The sequence below is a fragment of the Leucoraja erinacea genome, chromosome 13 (genome assembly GCF_028641065.1).
Source record: "Leucoraja erinacea ecotype New England chromosome 13, Leri_hhj_1, whole genome shotgun sequence".
NCBI lineage: Eukaryota > Metazoa > Chordata > Chondrichthyes > Rajiformes > Rajidae > Leucoraja > Leucoraja erinaceus.
The window spans coordinates 11,342,166-11,360,053 of record NC_073389.1 but is presented as its reverse complement, the minus strand read 5'-3'; the positions used below and the strand labels follow the sequence as shown (position 1 = coordinate 11,360,053).

Below are 17,888 nucleotides of genomic sequence, written 5' to 3'. Positions count from 1 at the left end.
CTCTGCCTCCTAATCCCATTTTTCTGCCTTCTCCCCATAACCCTAGACACCTGTCTATCTTTTGCCCTCAGTGGCATTGAGATCCACAGATTAGCTACCCTCTGACTAAAGATTAACTACCCTCTGACTTGTGCAAGATGCTTCTGTTAATTCTCTGGTGCTGCTTCAATGCTCACGACCTTGTCCAAACAACATTCTCTTCTCTTCATTCTGCTAATCTCTGGCCCGCAGGTCATCTTCAGCCAGGTGTACTTCAGAAAGGTCTCAAGAAGGGTCTCAACTCGAATCGTCACCCATTCCTTTTCTCCAGAGATACTGCCTGGCCCCTGAGTTACTCCAGCATCTTGTGTCTATCTTCGGTGTAAACCAGCATCTGCAGTTCCTTCCTATACTTGTTCCTAATTGTCTGTCTTCTCCAATCCTAGCATTATTGTCTGTTATTTCTTCGACCAATGATAATTTAAATTCCAGTACTAGATCTGTCACTGTCGCATTGCCTGCAGCCACGGCGAGGCAGCGCCTGTTGCATTGCCTCATTTGCCTGCAGCCACGGCGAGACAGCGCATGTTACATTGCCTGCAGCCACGGTGAGACAGCGCGTGTTGCATTGCCTGCAGCCACGGCGAGGCAGCATCTGTTACATTGCCTGCAGCCACGGCGAGGGCTTCCCCCCCTGGCGGCGCGGGGAACCCCGTTGCCACGGCGACGGCATGGCGGGCCGCTGGTCATTCGCGACGTATATTACGTGTGGGTTTCCCCGGCAACGGCCGCCATCTACAGTAACTCCGAGCGGACAAAGTAGGGGGGCGGGTGTCGGGGATGCGAACTGTCTCAGACGCGCGTTTCGAAAATACTTGGCATTAATATTCCTTTTCTTGCGGCTTGTGGAAGAGAGTGCGGAAATCCGGTGGTGCAGTGATGAGCGAGGTAACCGCATCCCCCTCTGTGCATTCATGGTCAGTCATGGCTCTGGGTGTCTCGGCAACATCAAGGCATCAGCCCCGGCTCCTCTCAACCCGGACACTGGCCGATAAACTACCCCCGGCGCCACAGAGCGCGCTAATCCCAGCTAATAGGGTCCCGAACTAATCAGCATCTGTACACTTCCCTCCACAGATGCTGCCACACACGCTGAGTCCCCCTCTGCATGTGTGATTAGTTTTCACTGGAAACACTCAGCAGGTCGGGCAGCAGCTGTATAGAGACAAGGTCGATGAGCTGTCACCAAACCTCTCTGGGGTGGGTGGGTGTCATTTACAGGAAGAACGTTTTCATTACTTTGTAGTGGGAAGATCTGCTTGTGGGTCAGTAGCACCAACAACCTGGTGGGCAGTAACTTCAGGGCTCAGAGCTGCAATACAGACGTGGATATTCCTGCTTCACCCCCTGCAGCTCAGTAAATCCATACCTGCTGAACTGGACTTGAGGTCAGTAGGCAGCAGGCCAACGCCTCCCATTTTCCATATGCACTGTAGCAATGCTGGGAACAGCATACAGAGTTGTCTGCCAACCCCCCAGTGCTAAGTAGTTTATCATCAATTATCTGATTCTATGTATAATGTTTAAAGGTAATGCTGAGGTATTATGGAAACAGCCCAAGGAAAAATGGAAATAGCCCAACGAATAAATTACAGCACAAGAAATAAGTATGGAAAATAGAAACAATGTGCAGATGCAGGAATGAAAATCTAATTGAAAAAATATGTAATGTAAAAAATACCACGCATTTCTGCACATATAATGTTAACATTAAGGTGACCACTGTACCCTGTCCCCATTTTATGAAATTGTTGAAAAACACAACAAACATAAACCTACCAGCCAAGATGAAAACATTAAAACAACTCGACACAGCATTGATAGCATATAAATTAAAACATGGCAGTGCTTACAATTAAGCGGCTAAAGCCCCTGAGAATGGCCCATCGTCTCATCTTAGAGGAGTGTATTGTTTCCCTGGTATGTATTTTTCTTTTGTAAGGTTCTTTTGTCTTTCAACGACAGTGCAGTCAAAGCCAAAAGTTACCAGTTAAAATATACCATCCTTCTTTATATTTTGGTTCACAAAAAAATGTGGAATGCCTGGAGCTGCACATTTACTTTATTCAGTAAAATACACCCCTGCTGGCACCAAATCAGTGTCATGCTGGAACATCCCAGAAAATAATGCACCTTATTAAAAAACACCTTTAATTACTGGGCACTAGAGGTGGAAAACAAAGAAAACATAAGAAGTTCCACCCTCTGTAACTTCAAACTCTGGGGTTGGTGGCATGGCTTGCCTTTGAACCTGTTAATTCAGCCTTTGTCTGTAAAACTAGCTGTAATATTACCTTTTGTATATGCCAATGCAAAAAGAGCTTAATTTAATCATCTTTGCTTTTACATAACAAAAACATTAGTGTAAAGCAACAATTCTAGCAGTTGGTTTTCTTTTTCTTTAATAGATAAAAAAATGCCTGGTCCATTTTTTCTATGTCATTCAAGAAAAAAAAATGCAGGAGATTTCGATCAGATTCAATTTCAGATTCAATTTTAATCATTCTAAATTCCCACAAGTTCTACAGTTATTATAAAAGGACAACTACTGTCAATAACCATGTAACCAATTTTGTGCCTTCAAAGTTTGATAAAATGTCATTCTATTAATTCCTTAGCAAATTAATTCCTATAGTAACCACTTGGCAACCTGCACCTCACTGTATACAACTCATTATATTAATCATTTAATACAAAAGCTTTTTGTCCACTAACTATGTCCTGCTTGGAAAACCTAATCGTATGTTCCTGCATCAGTTAACTTAAATCTGACAAGATATTTTCTCAAAGACACTTTGAAAAGCTATTCAGATATATATTTTTTGTATAGACAACATGAATTAGTCACCAAAATATATTTCTTCTTCCTGTACTGTGGCTTCCCTTCAACCATGATAGGCCCTTTGACCACTTCCAAATATATAGGAGGTTGTGGGTAAATTTGGTGAATTACTAGATAATCCTCATCTAACTCAATCAATATGTCCTGTTCAAGCTTCTTTTATATAATTCACCTCAGCTAATCCAGATGGTTCCACATTCCCTATTTTACCTCGCAGCAATAATCGTCTTAATTGTTTACTGTCTTCTCTTTTTATTGTCTTAGACCAAATCCCGTGGGACACAGCATCTACATTTACCTTGGCCTTAACTCTTGCCTTGCAATCAATGTAATACAGATTAAAACTCTCCAGTTCAGCATTTTATGGTCCAGCAACCCCCAACGATCTGCCATGCTGTGGTACAGAACTGTACTAATTAATTTATCTTAATAATATCGAACTAGAATCGTAAATTAACTAAGACCTGTATTAATATACCCCATTAAACTACCAGCACAACCTTTGTGATCTAGCTGACAGGAATCTCAGCCAACAGTGTTTCTGGGTTACTGAAACTTCCAGTTACCCATGGTCCTCATGTAACCCATGCAACTTTCTGGACCCCAAAAAAGAAAAGTTTGTTATCAAAGTTCTATTTCTCAGAAGGGGGGTGATCGAGGGAAATTGTTGTGGTCTGGATTTTATGTGGTGTTGCACCAGTCATGTCCCAAGGATGCCAGACTAGAAAGTTTCAACCTGTACAGGCTTAGAATGGTGAAACTACTCAGAGGTTGGGTAGCATCTGTGGAAGAAGAAGTTGGCTTAATGTTTCAGATTGATAACAAACTTTGCTTGATTATTTACACAACAGAAGTTCAAATAGATTAACAAACTGATAGTTTGGAAGCATACAGTCATAGAATCATACAGCATAGGGATAGGCCAATCATGCCAACTCATTCATACGAACCATTGGGCACCTTTCTGTATTAATCCCATCTTGGAGCATTTACTCCATAGCCTTATATGCCCAGGTGATTCAAATGTTCCTAAATTCTCTCAGTGACCCAGCTTGAACCACTCTCAGTCAGTGCATTCCAGATGCTTGCCACTCTCTGGATGAAGAAGGTCCCTCTCATATCCTCTCTAAATCTTTTCCCCCTTACCTAATTTCCATGTCCTTTAAACTATCTTTGATATTGGGGAACATTTCCTGCAATCTACTCAATGTACACTCTTCAAAGTTTTATATACCTCAACCATGTTCTCAGTTCCAGACAGAACAGTCTTTGCTTCTCCAGTTTCTCCTGAACTGCTCCACCTCAAGCAACATCTAATACATTTCCCCCTCACTTCTCCAGCACTTTCACATCCTTCCTATAGCGAGATGACCAGAATTGCCCGTAGTACTCCAGCTGTAGTGTGACCAATGTTTTATAAACTGGAACATACTTACCACACCTCTGTATTTCATGCCCTGACTAAAGAAGGTAAGAATTCTTGAAGGATCAATGGCCTTCTATTCCAAGGTCCCTCTTTCAGACTTTGTCATTCATGGTGTATGTCCTAGCCCCATTAATGCTTCTAAAATGCAGCCCCTCATATTTGTCTGAATTAAATTCCATCTGGCCTCATTCAGCCATTTCTCCAACACAGTGATAACTCTGTGCAGCATAGGACTATCCTCTAACAATTTCCAGCATTTTTTTTTTGTCGTGCACAAATGTACTTATTTTGCCTCCCATACCCACACAACAATGATATTACAAACAGCAAGGCTCCAGGCTTCATCTGTGTGAGACACCTCAAATCAGAGACATCCAACCACAAACAAACAATCATCTACCATCCTTCTCTGTCTCCCTATTGCCAAGCCAGATTTGGATCCTGCTTGTCAACTTGCCCCGACTCCCATGGGCCCCAATCTGTTGAACCAATCTCCCATGTACGGAGCCTTACCAAAGTTGATGTGTAATATATCTACAGGCCTGTCCTAATCAATATACTTTTTAAGTCTTCAAATAATTCAATCAAATTGCTCAGACTGGATCTGCCCTTGACAAAGCATAAGATCATAAATGATTGGAGCAGAATTAGGCCATTCAGCCCATCAAGTCTACTCCGCCATTCAATCATGGCTGTTCTATCTCTCCTTCCTAACCAAAGATCCTAAAACAAGCTATAGGATCTTTGCTCCTAACCCCATTCTCATGCCTTTCCCCCATAACCTCTGACACCAGTACTAAGCATGTTGGCGTCTCTAATTAATTCCTGCCTTTCCCACTGAACATTACTCCAATTCTTCTGATTTTTTTTCCCAGTATCTTCCTGCAACTGATATTAGACTCACAGGCCTGTAGCTACCAGGCTTGCTCCCTGTGGCTTTTCTTGTAAAGGGATATCATGTTAGCTGTCCTCCAATCATCTGGTACTTCACTACTGCCCAGCAAAGATTTTAACGTCTCAGCCAGAGCATTAGCAATCTATTCCCTTGCCTATTCACTGCACATCTCGTATGTGTATGTGACAAATAAACTTGACTTGACTTGACTTGACTTGCCATTTTGGGATGAATCCCATCTGGTCCTGGTGATTTGTCCACATTCAAGCTCGTTGTCATCAAGCACATCAAAGAGATCCAATCTATGACTAACAGTGTAATACTTCCTCTCCTTTACTCCCTCCATTCCTTTGTTTGAAAATTCTATGTCCTAGGATACTAACTTGCCAGTCCTGCCTGTCATTCAACCATGTTGCATTGATGCCTACTCTATCGTAATCCTCTAGTTAATTAAAACTTTGAGTCAATTTACTTTGCGAAGTTAATGCCTGCATTAAAATAAATACAACTTTGCTTTGTATTCACTTGATGTTCACTCACCCGCTTGTTTTATCAACTAGACTTACTATTTCTTCTCTAGGTCATTGTACCTCTGCATCTCATTAATTACCCTGAGCTCCCTTCCCTGCCAACCCAGCAGCTCCCTTCCCCAACAGCACTAGCAAATCTCCTAGCAAGGGTGTTGGTTCCATTCTGGTTAAGGTGCAACTCGTCCCCCTATACAGATCCAATCCTCACCTGAAATGGTCCCATTGATCTAGGAACCTAAAGCCTATCCTCCCCAACCATGTTCAACTAGGCATTAATCTAACCTATCCTCTATTCCCATACTCATTAGCTAGTGACACCAGAAGCAATCCAGAGATCTCACCTTTGAGGTCCTGATCCTTAAATGGCTGCATAGGTCTACAAACTCATGTTCCAGGACCTCAGCCTGTTCTCTTCCCGGTGTCATTGGTACCTACATGTCCATAACCTCCAGCTGTTCATCCTTTCCTTCCAGACTGTGCTATAGTCAGTCCAAGGCAATCTCGACCCTCGCACCAGAGAGGCAAGATACCAACCTTCAAAAAGGTTTCTGACCCCTTTAATATAGAAAAGTCCTACCTCACTATCACACACCCAGTCCTGCTCCACTCTTTCTGTACATCATCAGCCTCCCAGGTGCAACAGACTGGGTTCTTGCTGCTGTTCTCCCCAGGGTGGTCCAACATGGTCTACTTGTTAGAGAGGAGTGTGTCCGCAGGGGACTCCTGCACTGCCCCAATGCCCTGACGCCCTTCCTGCTGATCAACCAGCTCTCCCCCTCCCCCGTCTGTACATGTGGAGTGATTTACTCACTAAACAAGCTGTCTGGTTCTGCGATCTCTGCACCCGGATACCTCCATAGCAAGTCCTCCCGCAGATCCAATCACATTATGTGATCTGTCGGGGGGCTGCAGCTGGACACACTTCCTGCTGGTCTTGTCATCAGGGACATTAGAGATGTTTCTTGTATAAAATGCTGTAATTGAACATCCATTAACTATATAACCTTACAGAATGATGATCAGAACCCCACCGAAAAGGAAACTGATGGATCTGCAGTCAATCCTGTTGATGAACCAGAAATTCTCCCTCGCGCCCCAGAAATGGAGTCAGCAGAACCAGTGGGAGGAAATTCAGCGGAACTAGATACAGAACCAGTGGCAGAGCCTGCAGCTGACCCAGAGCCTGTAGATGAGGAACCTGCAGCTGAAGAAGAACCTGCAGCTGAAGAAGAACCTGCAGCTGAAGAAGAACCTGCACCTGAAGAAGAACCTGCAGCTGAAGAAGAACCTGCAGCCGAACAAGAACCTGCAGCCGAACAAGAACCTGCAGCCGAACCAGAACCTGCAGCCGAACCAGAACCTGCAGCCGAAACAGAACCTGCAGCCGAACCAGAACCCGCAGATGAACCAGAACCCGCAGCCGAAACAGAACCTGCAGCCGAACCAGAACCTGCAGCCGAACCAGAACCTGCAGCCGAACAAGAACCCGCAGCCGAACAAGAACCCGCAGCCGAACCAGAACCTGCAGCCGAACCAGAACCTGCAGCCGAACCAGAACCTGCAGCCGAACCAGAACCCGCAGCCGAACCAGAACCTGCAGATGAACCAGAACCCGCAGCCGAACCAGAACCTGCAGCCGAACCAGAACCTGCAGCCGAACCAGAACCCGCAGCCGAACCAGAACCTGCAGATGAACCAGAACCTGCAGATGAACCAGAACCTGCAGATGAACCTGTGGCAGAGCCTGCAACTGAACCAGAGCCTGCGGCTGAGCCTGTGGCAGAGACTGCAACTGAACCAGAGCCTGCGGCTGAGCCTGTGGCAGAGACTGCAGTTGAACCAGGGACAGAAACTGCAGGAGAACCGGTGGCAGAGACTGCACCTGAACAAGAGGGGCAGGTCATTAATGGATCTAAAACTGAACCAGTAGGTAAATCTGAAACATCTGAACCTGCAGCTGGCACCACTGATCAAACTGCAGCTGCAACTGAGATTTTAGCTTCAGCTGTGACAGAGATGTCTGCAGACTTTGAAGAAAAAATTGGAACCTGTTTTGAAGATCCATATAAGCGATCTGTGCTGTACATGGAGAAACACAATATTCTACAGATATTTCAGGTTGGTGGGCGCTTCAAAGGTTAATCTAATCCTTCTCATTGTCAGGATCTTAAATTTACTACAGGGAAAGATTTCCTTTTGCTGGTGCCAGGTTAATAGTGCATGGTTCTTCTCGGGGAGGAATGCAGTTGTGTATTATAAATTATTAGAAGTTCTCTATCATTACTCGCGTTACAGGCACAGGTGTATAAATATACTGCTGCCACCAGGGTATAGCCTCTTCACTTGGTCTCTGCTGAACTGGTTGAAGTCAGCCAGGGATGCAGTAAGAAACCTTCCGTCTGCCATCAACGTCCCTGAAGGAAGAAGAGATCAGTAGGAGTTCCCACACCGAGTTGTTTTCTGTTGACTTCTGTAAAACAACATAGCTGTGGAGACACAAGGAATTGCAGATGCTGTAATCTTGGGCAAAACACCAGGTTCTGGAGCAACTCAGCGAGTCAGGCAGCATCTGTGGGGGATAAATGTGATGGGATAAAGCCACGATTTTCCCCATCTGTGGTGTTGCAGAAAGGGAAGTAACCGACTGGGACTTTGTTCAGATTCACCATCAGCCAACATAATTAGAAGAGGAAAAAACAGGAATAAAAATCTGAGAATAGCTGAGTGATGATACAGCACCCAGGGAGTCATTTGGCTCGTGGCACGTGTGCAGCTATTCTCTGCTGTTTCCCAGGCCCCTAGAATTATTTTTCCAAACGTTTTGATTCGAAATAATTAATTTCGTTCACTACCCTTTCATGAGGATGATCACAACGGGTCACTGCAAAATGCAAAGGTTCCTGATGTCTTCTCTGCTTGTTTTGCCTAAACCATAATCAAGAAGCACATATACGAACATGCCTGAAGATCACATGTTTAAGAAGCAACTGCAGATGCTGGAAAATTGAAGGTAGACAAAAATGCTGGAGAAACTCAGCGTGTGAGGGAGCATCTATAGAGCGAATGAAATAGGCAACGTTTCGGTTCAAGACCCTTCTTCAGACTGATGTGGGGGTGGGGGGGGGGGGGGGGGGGTGGCGGAAAGAAGAAAGGAAGAAGCTGAGACCGTGGGCTGTGGGAGAGCTGGGAGGGAGAGGGGAAAGAAGGAGAAAACAAGGACTACCTGGAATTGGAGAAGTCAATGTTCATACCGCTGGGGTGTAAACTACCCAAGGGAAATATGAGGTGCTGCTCCTCCAATTTATGGTGGGCCTCACTCTGGCCATGGAGGAGGCCCAGGACAGAAAGGTCGGATTCGGAATGGGAGGGGGAGTTGAAGTGCTGAGCCACCGGGAGATCAGGTTGGTTATTGCAAGCCGAGTGGAGGTGTTGGGCGAAGCGATCGCCAAGCCTACGCTTGGTCTCACCAATATAGAGCAGCTGACACCTAGAGCAGTGGATGCAATAGATGAGGCTGGAGGAGGTGCAGGTGAACCTCTGCTGCACCTGGAAAGACTGCTTGGGTCCTTGGATAGAGTCAAGAGGGGAGGTAAAGTGACAAGTGTAGCATTTCCTGCGGTTGCAATGGAAAGTGCCAGGAGAGGGGGTGGTTTGGGTGGGAAGGGACGAATGGACAAGGGAGTTACGGAGGGAGCGGTCTCTGCGGAAAGCCAAAAGGGGAGGAGATGGGAAGATGTGGCCAGTGGTGGGATCCCGTTGGAGGTGGCAAAAATGTTGGAGGATTTTTTGTTGTATGTGACGCCTGGTAGGGTGGAAGGTGAGGACGTTCTCTATCATTACTCGCGTTACAGGCACAGGTGTATAAATATACTGCTGCCACCAGGGTATAGCCTCTTCACTTGGTCTCTGCTGAGCTGGTTGAAGTCAGCCAGGGATGCAGTAAGAAACCTTCCGTCTGCCATCAACGTCCCTGAAGGAAGAAGAGATCAGTAGGGGTTCCCACACCGAGTTGTTTTCTGTTGACTTCTGTAAACAACATAGCTGTGGAGACACAAGGAATTGCAGATGCTGTAATCTTGGGCAAAACACCAGGTTCTGGAGCGACTCAGCGAGTCAGGCAGCATCTGTGGGGGATAAATGTGATGGGATAAAGCCACGATTTTCCCCATCTGTGGTGTTGCAGAAAGGGAAGTAACCGACCGGGACTTTGTTCAGATTCACCATCAGCCAACATAATTAGAAGAGGAAAAAACAGGAATAAAAATCTGAGAATAGCTGAGTGATGATATAGCACTCAGGGAGTCATTTGGCTCGTGGCACGTGTGCAGCTATTCTCTGCTGTTTCCCAGGCCCCTAGAATTATTTTTCCAAACGTTTTGATTCGAAATAATTAATTTCGTTCACTACCCTTTCATGAGGATGATCACAACAGGTCACTGCAAAATGCAAAGGTTCCTGATGTCTTCTCTGCTTGTTTTGCCTAAACCATAATCAAGAAGCACATATACGAACATGCCTGAAGATCACATGTTTAAGAAGGAACTGCAGATGCTGGAAAATTGAAGGTAGACAAAAATGCTGGAGAAACTCAGCGGGTGATGGAGCATCTATGGAGCAAATTAAATAGGCAACGTTTCGGTTCAAGACCCTTCTTCAGACTGATGTGGGGGTGGGTGGCGGAAAGAAGAAAGGAAGAAGCTGAGACCGTGGGCTGTGGGAGAGCTGGGAGGGAGAGGGGAAAGAAGGAGAAAACAAGGACTACCTGGAATTGGAGAAGTCAATGTTCATACCGCTGGGGTGTAAACTACCCAAGGGAAATATGAGGTGCTGCTCCTCCAATTTATGGTGGGCCTCACTCTGGCCATGGAGGAGGCCCAGGACAGAAAGGTCGGATTCGGAATGGGAGGGGGAGTTGAAGTGCTGAGCCACCGGGAGATCAGGTTGGTTATTGCAAGCCGAGCGGAGGTGTTGGGCGAAGCGATCGCCAAGCCTACGCTTGGTCTCACCAATGTAGAGCAGCTGACACCTAGAGCAGCGGATGCAATAGATGAGGTTGGAGGAGGTGCAGGTGAACCTCTGCTGCACCTGGAAAGACTGCTTGGGTCCTTGGATAGAGTCAAGAGGGGAGGTAAAGTGACAAGTGTAGCATTTCCTGTGGTTGCAATGGAAAGTGCCAGGGGTGGTTTGGGTGGGAAGGGATGAATGGACAAGGGAGTTACGGAGTGAGCGGTCTCTGCGGAAAGCCGAAAGGGGAGGAGATGGGAAGATGTGGCCAGTGGTGGGATCCTGTTGGAGGTGGCGAAAATGTTGGAGGATTTTTTGTTGTATGTGACGCCTGGTAGGGTGGAAGGTGAGGACAAGGAGATCTCTGCCCTTGCTACGATGGGGAGTGAGAGCAGAGTTACGGGGTATAGAAGAGACCTTGATGAGAGCTTCATCTATGGTAGAAGAGGGGAACCCCCGTTCCCTAAAGAAGGAGGACATCTCCGATGTCCTGGTTTGGAACACCTCATCCTGTGTGCAGATGCGGCGTAGACGGAGGAATTGAGAGCAGGGGATGGAGTCCTTACAGGAAGCAGGGTGGGAGGAAGTGAAGTCCAGATAGCCATGGGAGTCAGTGGGTTTATAGTAGATGTCGGTCAGTAGTCGATGGAGATGAAGATCACATGTGATCAATTATGTAGCTATGGCACAAATTAATTAAGTATTTCAGTCTGAAGACCAGACTTTGGCCTATCTATGTTGTAATATATAATTTTTCATAGCTTGGCAATGACTTTGAAACGTGTATTTTGTAATGACCACAGAAATGGAATACCCTTGATTTGTTTCCCTGCTCACCCTTTATAAAATCCAGTCATAAAACATAGTTAAATACTTTATCTTTAGCACATTATGTTGCATTACTGGGTTTCGGAGAACAGATAATGGATACGAATTGGATGAGTTGGGAAGAAAACATAGCACTAGAATCTCCCATATAGTATATACTTATGGCAATTTGCAATCGTTTAGTGTTTTGTTTAGTATAGTGTGCAAAACTAAATGAATTGCTTATCAAATCTTCTGGCCTTGAAAAGCTAATTTTATAAGTGTGGATTGTAATTCCCTGAGATAATTGTTTTAAAGATCTGAACTTTATCAGAACTTGTCTGAAAAGTACAAAAACATTTATTTAATTTTAAATATATAATTTGATATGTCATCATCTATCTTTATCTCATCAATATGTTTCAATTTAGTTTCAATCTGTAAAATATGTAACACGTTAGTCAGAAATTATGCTTTTTATTTCCTGGTTTGCTGTTTTTTTAATTTAACGACACCCTTACATTAAAATAGTATATCGGTGTGAAGATGAATGGCCCTTGATCTATGCTGGTCATGTGATACATTCATTTACCTGGGGCAATATTGGCTGCTCTTTTGATTTTGATTGGGAGAAATACTGGTGTGTTCGGATTGTAGTGATCGCACTAACAGTGCAAGGCCAGCTGAAGCAAAGCCGAATCCTACAGTCACATCTCTTAAAGTCGGGTTATAATTTGTTTCTGACGTTTTGTTCAGGTTAATCTTTGTAGTTTGCCTAGAAATCTATCTTTTACTAGTAGTTGGCATTAAAACAACATTGTATGTCATCCTCATGGTGTTTTAGAAAGTACCACAAATAATACAATCTTTAGTTGTAAGGTTAGATGACGCAAAACTTGTAGTTGTGGTGTGAAATGGAGAAATAGACGTGCTGTAGAATTGGTGACAAGTGAGACAAACAGAGTACATTTTGTTGGAGAAATGAGAAAAAGTAATACCAACTAGAAGGTACACTTCTAAAAAGGGCACCAGAACATTGAGACCTGAGGTTTGTATGACCCAATTGATATGTCATTATTAAACCGATATAGACAGGCTGCGTCTCTACAGGATCTGGCTTTGTTTCAGATGACTTATTTCCAATAGTGCACAGCAGCTTGAGAACGTGCTTGAGAAAGCATATTGGATTGCGGCTTTTATAAATGGATACCTCTAGTGTAAGGGCAAGGTTGTCACGATGCACTTTTATAAAATGCTCGTTCAAGCACCACAGTGTTGTGTTTGCTTTTAGGTGCTATCTTTTTGGAAAGGTGTAAAGGTTTTGGGATGAGAGAAGCCAGGATTGTTCTCTTGGAACAGGGAAGGTAACAAGGAAATTGCACAAATGATTTAAAATAATGATGAGCATAGGCACGAGTAGAGGGAGATAATGCTTGCTGTTGCTGCATTGGTCACGATCCAAAGGGCAAGAGTGAGGATGATTGACAAAAGAGCCAGAAGTAACATGTGGAAAAGTTCTAACTTTATCAGATTTAATAGTGGTGTTTAGAAAGGAGCTGGATGTGTATTTGAAAGGAAGAAATCTGCTGGAGTCTGTGGGAGTTGGCCTAGCTGGATGGTTCTTACACAGAATCAGTTCAGAGGCAATTGGACAAATTGCCTACTGTGCAGTGACTATTCTTCAATTCTATTTATCTTGTCAGATTTCCCCAAGTTAAGCATAACTCTACTGATTTATTGTTAGTTCACACTGCTGCTGGCACTTAGCCCAGCAACTGCAATGTCAATAACACGCTGTAATGCTGAGAGAGTGATTCCAATGAGTCTGAGGGATTTGGAAGATCTAGAGACATCGAGTGAAAGTGATTGAAGAAACGGTAAAAAGTAATGTGGAAAAACTTTAACATTTCCAGGGGTAGTAATGGAGGCAGTTATAACAGAAGTGTTTAAAAAGGGAAGGGGATATGTATTTGAAGGGAAGAAATTTGCAGGACTGGGGAAATATTAGGAGAGCAGGCTTGAGATGCCAGTAAAATAAACACCTGTAGATGGCATTATCTTTATGTAAAAATATGAGTGTGGTGGTCTTTCACTCTAGGATTCAGGTTTACATTCATCACAAATTCTGCATTAAGGATCTTAAGTAAAGAATGTTGCAGAAATATAAATAAGTTTCTGGCATATTTACCCTAATTCATTTGCAAGTATCATTGCCAGAGAATGGACGTAATGGAGATTTCCAAGCCCTCATACTAAAACAATATATTAATCTGGAGTCAGTCTGAAGAAGGGTTTCGACCAGAAACGTCACCCCTTCTCTCCAGAGATGCTGCCTATCCCTCTGAGTTACTCCAGCACTCTGTGTCTATCTTTGGTTTAAACCAGCATCTGCAGTTCCTTCATACACATTAATATGGAGCCACTAGTTTCAACATAAATATAGGAATTGAAGCATAAAAGTGCTTGGAAAATGTACATTACATTTAAATTATATGTAAAATACAGCAACAACAAAAATAAAAAATTTCCCGTAGACTAAATGGAAAAGGCATAAATAATAATAATGTTAAAGGATAACAGCATGCTGGATTTCACTGTAGTTATATACTAATTAGAAATTAATTAGGTCAAGTAAACTATACTTTTTACCAAGTAAACATTTCTTTAAAATTACCAAAATGAAAATATTAATATTTAAGTATCTATATAACTCAAGTAAGACTATTTGCAATTTATTAACTACATTTTTAATTAGAAATAAAGGTCACAGATTTTAAATATATTCTGTTTTACAGAAAATGACTGAAAATTTGGTGTATGAAAGACCAGATGACCCCCTTGAATTTATGTTGCAGCAGGTACAGTATGTGGACGCTCACAAAATAATTGACAAACCCATCTGCATGAATTAAAAGCAATAAGCAACTGGAGGAACAGAGCAGGTCAGGCAGCATCTGTGGAGGGCAATGGACAGACGGTGGCCCCGATCGAAACCCTTCTTCAAGACTAGATTTGGGGGAGATAGTTGGTAGAAAGAGATGAGGGGAAGGGAATGGGGCACGAGTTAGCAAGTGACAGGCATACCCATGTAAGAATGGGTTGAATGGCAAAATGAGACAAGATGGAGATAGCAATCAACAATGAGTGTAGACAAACAACCCGCTTTCTTTCCAATTTCCTTGCCTCCTGTCATCCAGTGTATTTATCCTCCTCCACCCTCTACGTGTGCTCCTCACCCCCTCCCCATGGATAAAAATGCCATGAAAACTTAACTGAGGTAGACAGGCTAGGGCGTTTCCATCTACGATTCTCAGTTGGACCAGGCGTAGAATGATCCAATTGACCCCGTAACAGTTATCTAGTAGAATGCAGGTTTCTGCCAATCCTATTGAGAAAATAACTTGTACATTTCCTTTTCCATTCCATTTCCCATTCTAAATTGACCTTTATTACCGATAATGAAACAAAAGCAGGAACTGCTGCAAAAATTCAGCAAGACTGTCAGCAGTTGTAAGGGGATTTTTTTTTAAATCTTTTGTATAATTAATTGTATATTTCCAACATAACTCTATAATCCGGGTGCAAATTTCCTATCATGTTTTTATCCCACTATTAGTTTCCAACTTTGAGCTCCAACTATACCAACATGTTCTGAATGTCTTTATGTCAAAATTTACCCCCTAAGCAGAATGTTTTCACTTTCACCAATATCATTATAATATTTCTCAACATCTTTGTAAATAAATTATATCTTAATATCTTTAATTTCCATTGTGTCCAGCGTGCAGAAAGGTGTGTTAATATCATTTCACTTTCATATCCATATCATCTACTTATAAAACTCTCATCTTGTATGTGGATATGTGTGTGTATAATCACGTCTTCTCGAAAAAACAACGTGCTAACGGTAACATTTTTACATATTCCGGTAGAGATTTTTCCCATGGAGTCCAAAATCGCCTTATCTTAAAATTTCATGCTTTATTTCTCGAGTTATTAGTGAAAATATTCAAAAATCTGAAAAAACGTTGAATTTAAAAAACGCTGTCTTTTGCTGATGACGTCACGATGGGTCTGCTCCATGCGCCATTCTTCATCATGCTGCGAGCGGCTGCCTTGGCTGGGCTCGGCTCAGCTGGCTCGGCTGGGCTCGGCTCAGCTGCCTCGGCTGGCCTTGGCTGGGCTCTGCTGCCTCAGCTGGTTCATTTTTTTTGCTTTTACTTCGAAATTTTTAATATATTAACCTTGCATTTATTATTATTTAAAGACTTCTCGGTTTCTCAATTAATTGTACAAATTCTTAAAGATAACAATTTAATTCAAAGACAGCGGTTTTCTTCGCGATTTCCGCGCTTTTTAACTATTAAAATATTTTCTTACGTTGCTTTTCCCCGTTTTTCACTTCCTGGTTTTTCACTTCATTGTACTACTATCTTTACTATTTTAAAAGTTTAACTTAGCGGTTATTTACTCAGCTTCACCTGCTAAGTTTCTCCAGCATTTTTGTCTACCTTTGTTTATGTATTTGATCATTTGAACGGAACTATTCGGCACCGAGTATACTAATTTAATCAAGTACTGTCTTAGATACAGGCCCCACTCCCTGATTACTAACAACCTGATTTACATAAATCCGAATTCACACAAATTCTCCTGACATTTTTCAAGCAATTTTCAAGCTTGCAATAACAATAATTTTTCATGGTATTTTTAGTTGAGTTTAGAGACACCGCGCAGAAACAGACCCTTCAGTCAACCAAGTCCGCACCGACCAGCAATCCCCGTACACTAGCACTATCTACACACTTAGGGACAATTTACAATCCTTTACCGATGCCAATTAATGTACAAACCTGTGTGTCTTTGGATAGTGGGAGGAATCTGGAGCACGCAGAGAAAACCCATGCGGTCATCTGGAGAATGTACAAACTCCTTACAGACAAACATCTGTAGTCATGATCGAACCCGGGTCTCTACCGCTGAGCCACAGTGCTACCCATTCATTAATGTCTGGATACAGTATAAATTTCATAGTTTAATTATGGGTAGTATAAGGTTAATTATTTATTTAAATTAAATGAACGAATTGCAGCAAATATGGTTAGCGGTAGAAAACAGCCATTTTTGACTAATGGAGAAATCCTTCTGTAACCTGGGGGCTGCCTGAATTATAATGGACACAGGAAGGTGAAAATCACAGGTAGACACAAAATGCTGGAGTAACTCAGCGGGACAGTATTTTGTGTCTACCTTCGATTTAAACTAGCATCTGCAGTTCTTTCTTACACCAGGTGTAAATCACAATGCATAATTGATAAATTGTTATTTCTGCTCCCTGACAGATACAAGCAATGATCTATATGCGGGACGAACAAGAAATCTGTGTGGAATAAACTGCGCCAGAACATACAGTATTATGAAAACATTATGTAGGAGTTGATGTATTTTGATCTTTAATCAAGTCTCCTCTTATTGTTTCTATTACTGTAATATCATGTAAAGTGCAGTGTACAAATAGAGAAAGCACGGCATGTGAACAATGGCAAAGGTTAAATGGATGAGATAGTTCCGCCTTCCCAAGCAGAACCAAGAAGATCAGGTCACTATTTCCAATCATGTATATTTTGCATGTTTTTGATGTTAAGATATACAGTGACCCCAAGTTTTTTTCTGAAAGACAATTAAACATCTGAACGCATCCCTTTTCACATCATGTTTGCATCCATTATTAAGGACACGTTAACCAGCAACACGACACCATTAAAATGAAAATGGCTTGACGAAAGAGAAGTTGTGTTTGACAAATCTGACGCATATTTTTGAGGATGTGGCTAGAAGGGTGAATAAAGGGTGGGGAAGAGGCTGGTGGATGTAGTGTATCAGGATTTTAAAAATACATCTGAGAAAAGTACCGCACAATTTTTTTTAACAATAAATAATAGCTATTGGGACAATAAACATGCAAGCATGGAAAATGAGTTGATTAAATGATACAAACAAATCTTTTTTAAGTCGACAGGTGTTACTAGTGGGCTAATGCAAGATTCAATCTCACTGGGTCTGAGATTACAACACATATTAATGGCTTATTAGAATTCAGTAAACTGAAGTACGTCAATGATACAAAGCTGTTCAGATAGGTGAAATGATTGATCGAGGGTGGCAAATTGTACATAAGATGGGGGAAATATGGGATAGTATATTTCAGTGGGAATACTATAACAGAATTATTTTCTTAAATGGTGATAAAATGTTCAGGGCTTCAGTGAGACATCAATTGCAATGCTATGCAAAATGTGTGAACAGGAATATTGTGAGAACAGTATCTGAAAACAGGCATCCACT

General features: G+C 42.6%; 1 protein-coding gene across 3 annotated transcripts; it reads left to right on the top strand.

Annotated features, from left to right (window-relative positions):
• The first annotated feature begins 681 nt into the window (after positions 1–681).
• On the top strand, positions 682–17,242 carry LOC129702622 (cell surface glycoprotein 1-like). 3 transcript variants are annotated; one of them, XM_055644452.1, is made up of 4 exons: positions 682–956; positions 6,744–7,850; positions 14,339–14,401; positions 16,886–17,242. In XM_055644452.1, exons 1-4 carry the CDS (start codon positions 711–713, stop codon positions 16,934–16,936), a joined length of 1,467 nt encoding a protein of 488 aa, XP_055500427.1. In that variant the 5' UTR covers positions 682–710; the 3' UTR covers positions 16,937–17,242. The 3 variants fall into 3 exon arrangements, with proteins under 3 accessions (XP_055500427.1, XP_055500428.1, XP_055500429.1); XM_055644454.1 differs by having other exon boundaries at positions 788–927; XM_055644453.1 differs by lacking the exon at positions 14,339–14,401.
• Positions 17,243–17,888: the final 646 nt, after the last annotated feature.

What these genes read in the sequence shown, in the direction of transcription:
- LOC129702622 (XM_055644452.1), top strand. Translation starts at nt 711, where the DNA reads ATGGCGGGCCGCTGGTCATTCGCGACGTATATTACGTGTGGGTTTCCC. An exon ending in TCCCCCTCTGTGCATTCATG is followed by an intron (nt 957 to 6,743) that starts GTCAGTCATGGC and finishes ATAACCTTACAG; the next exon opens with AATGATGATCAGAACCCCAC. An exon ending in ATATTCTACAGATATTTCAG is followed by an intron (nt 7,851 to 14,338) that starts GTTGGTGGGCGC and finishes TCTGTTTTACAG; the next exon opens with AAAATGACTGAAAATTTGGT.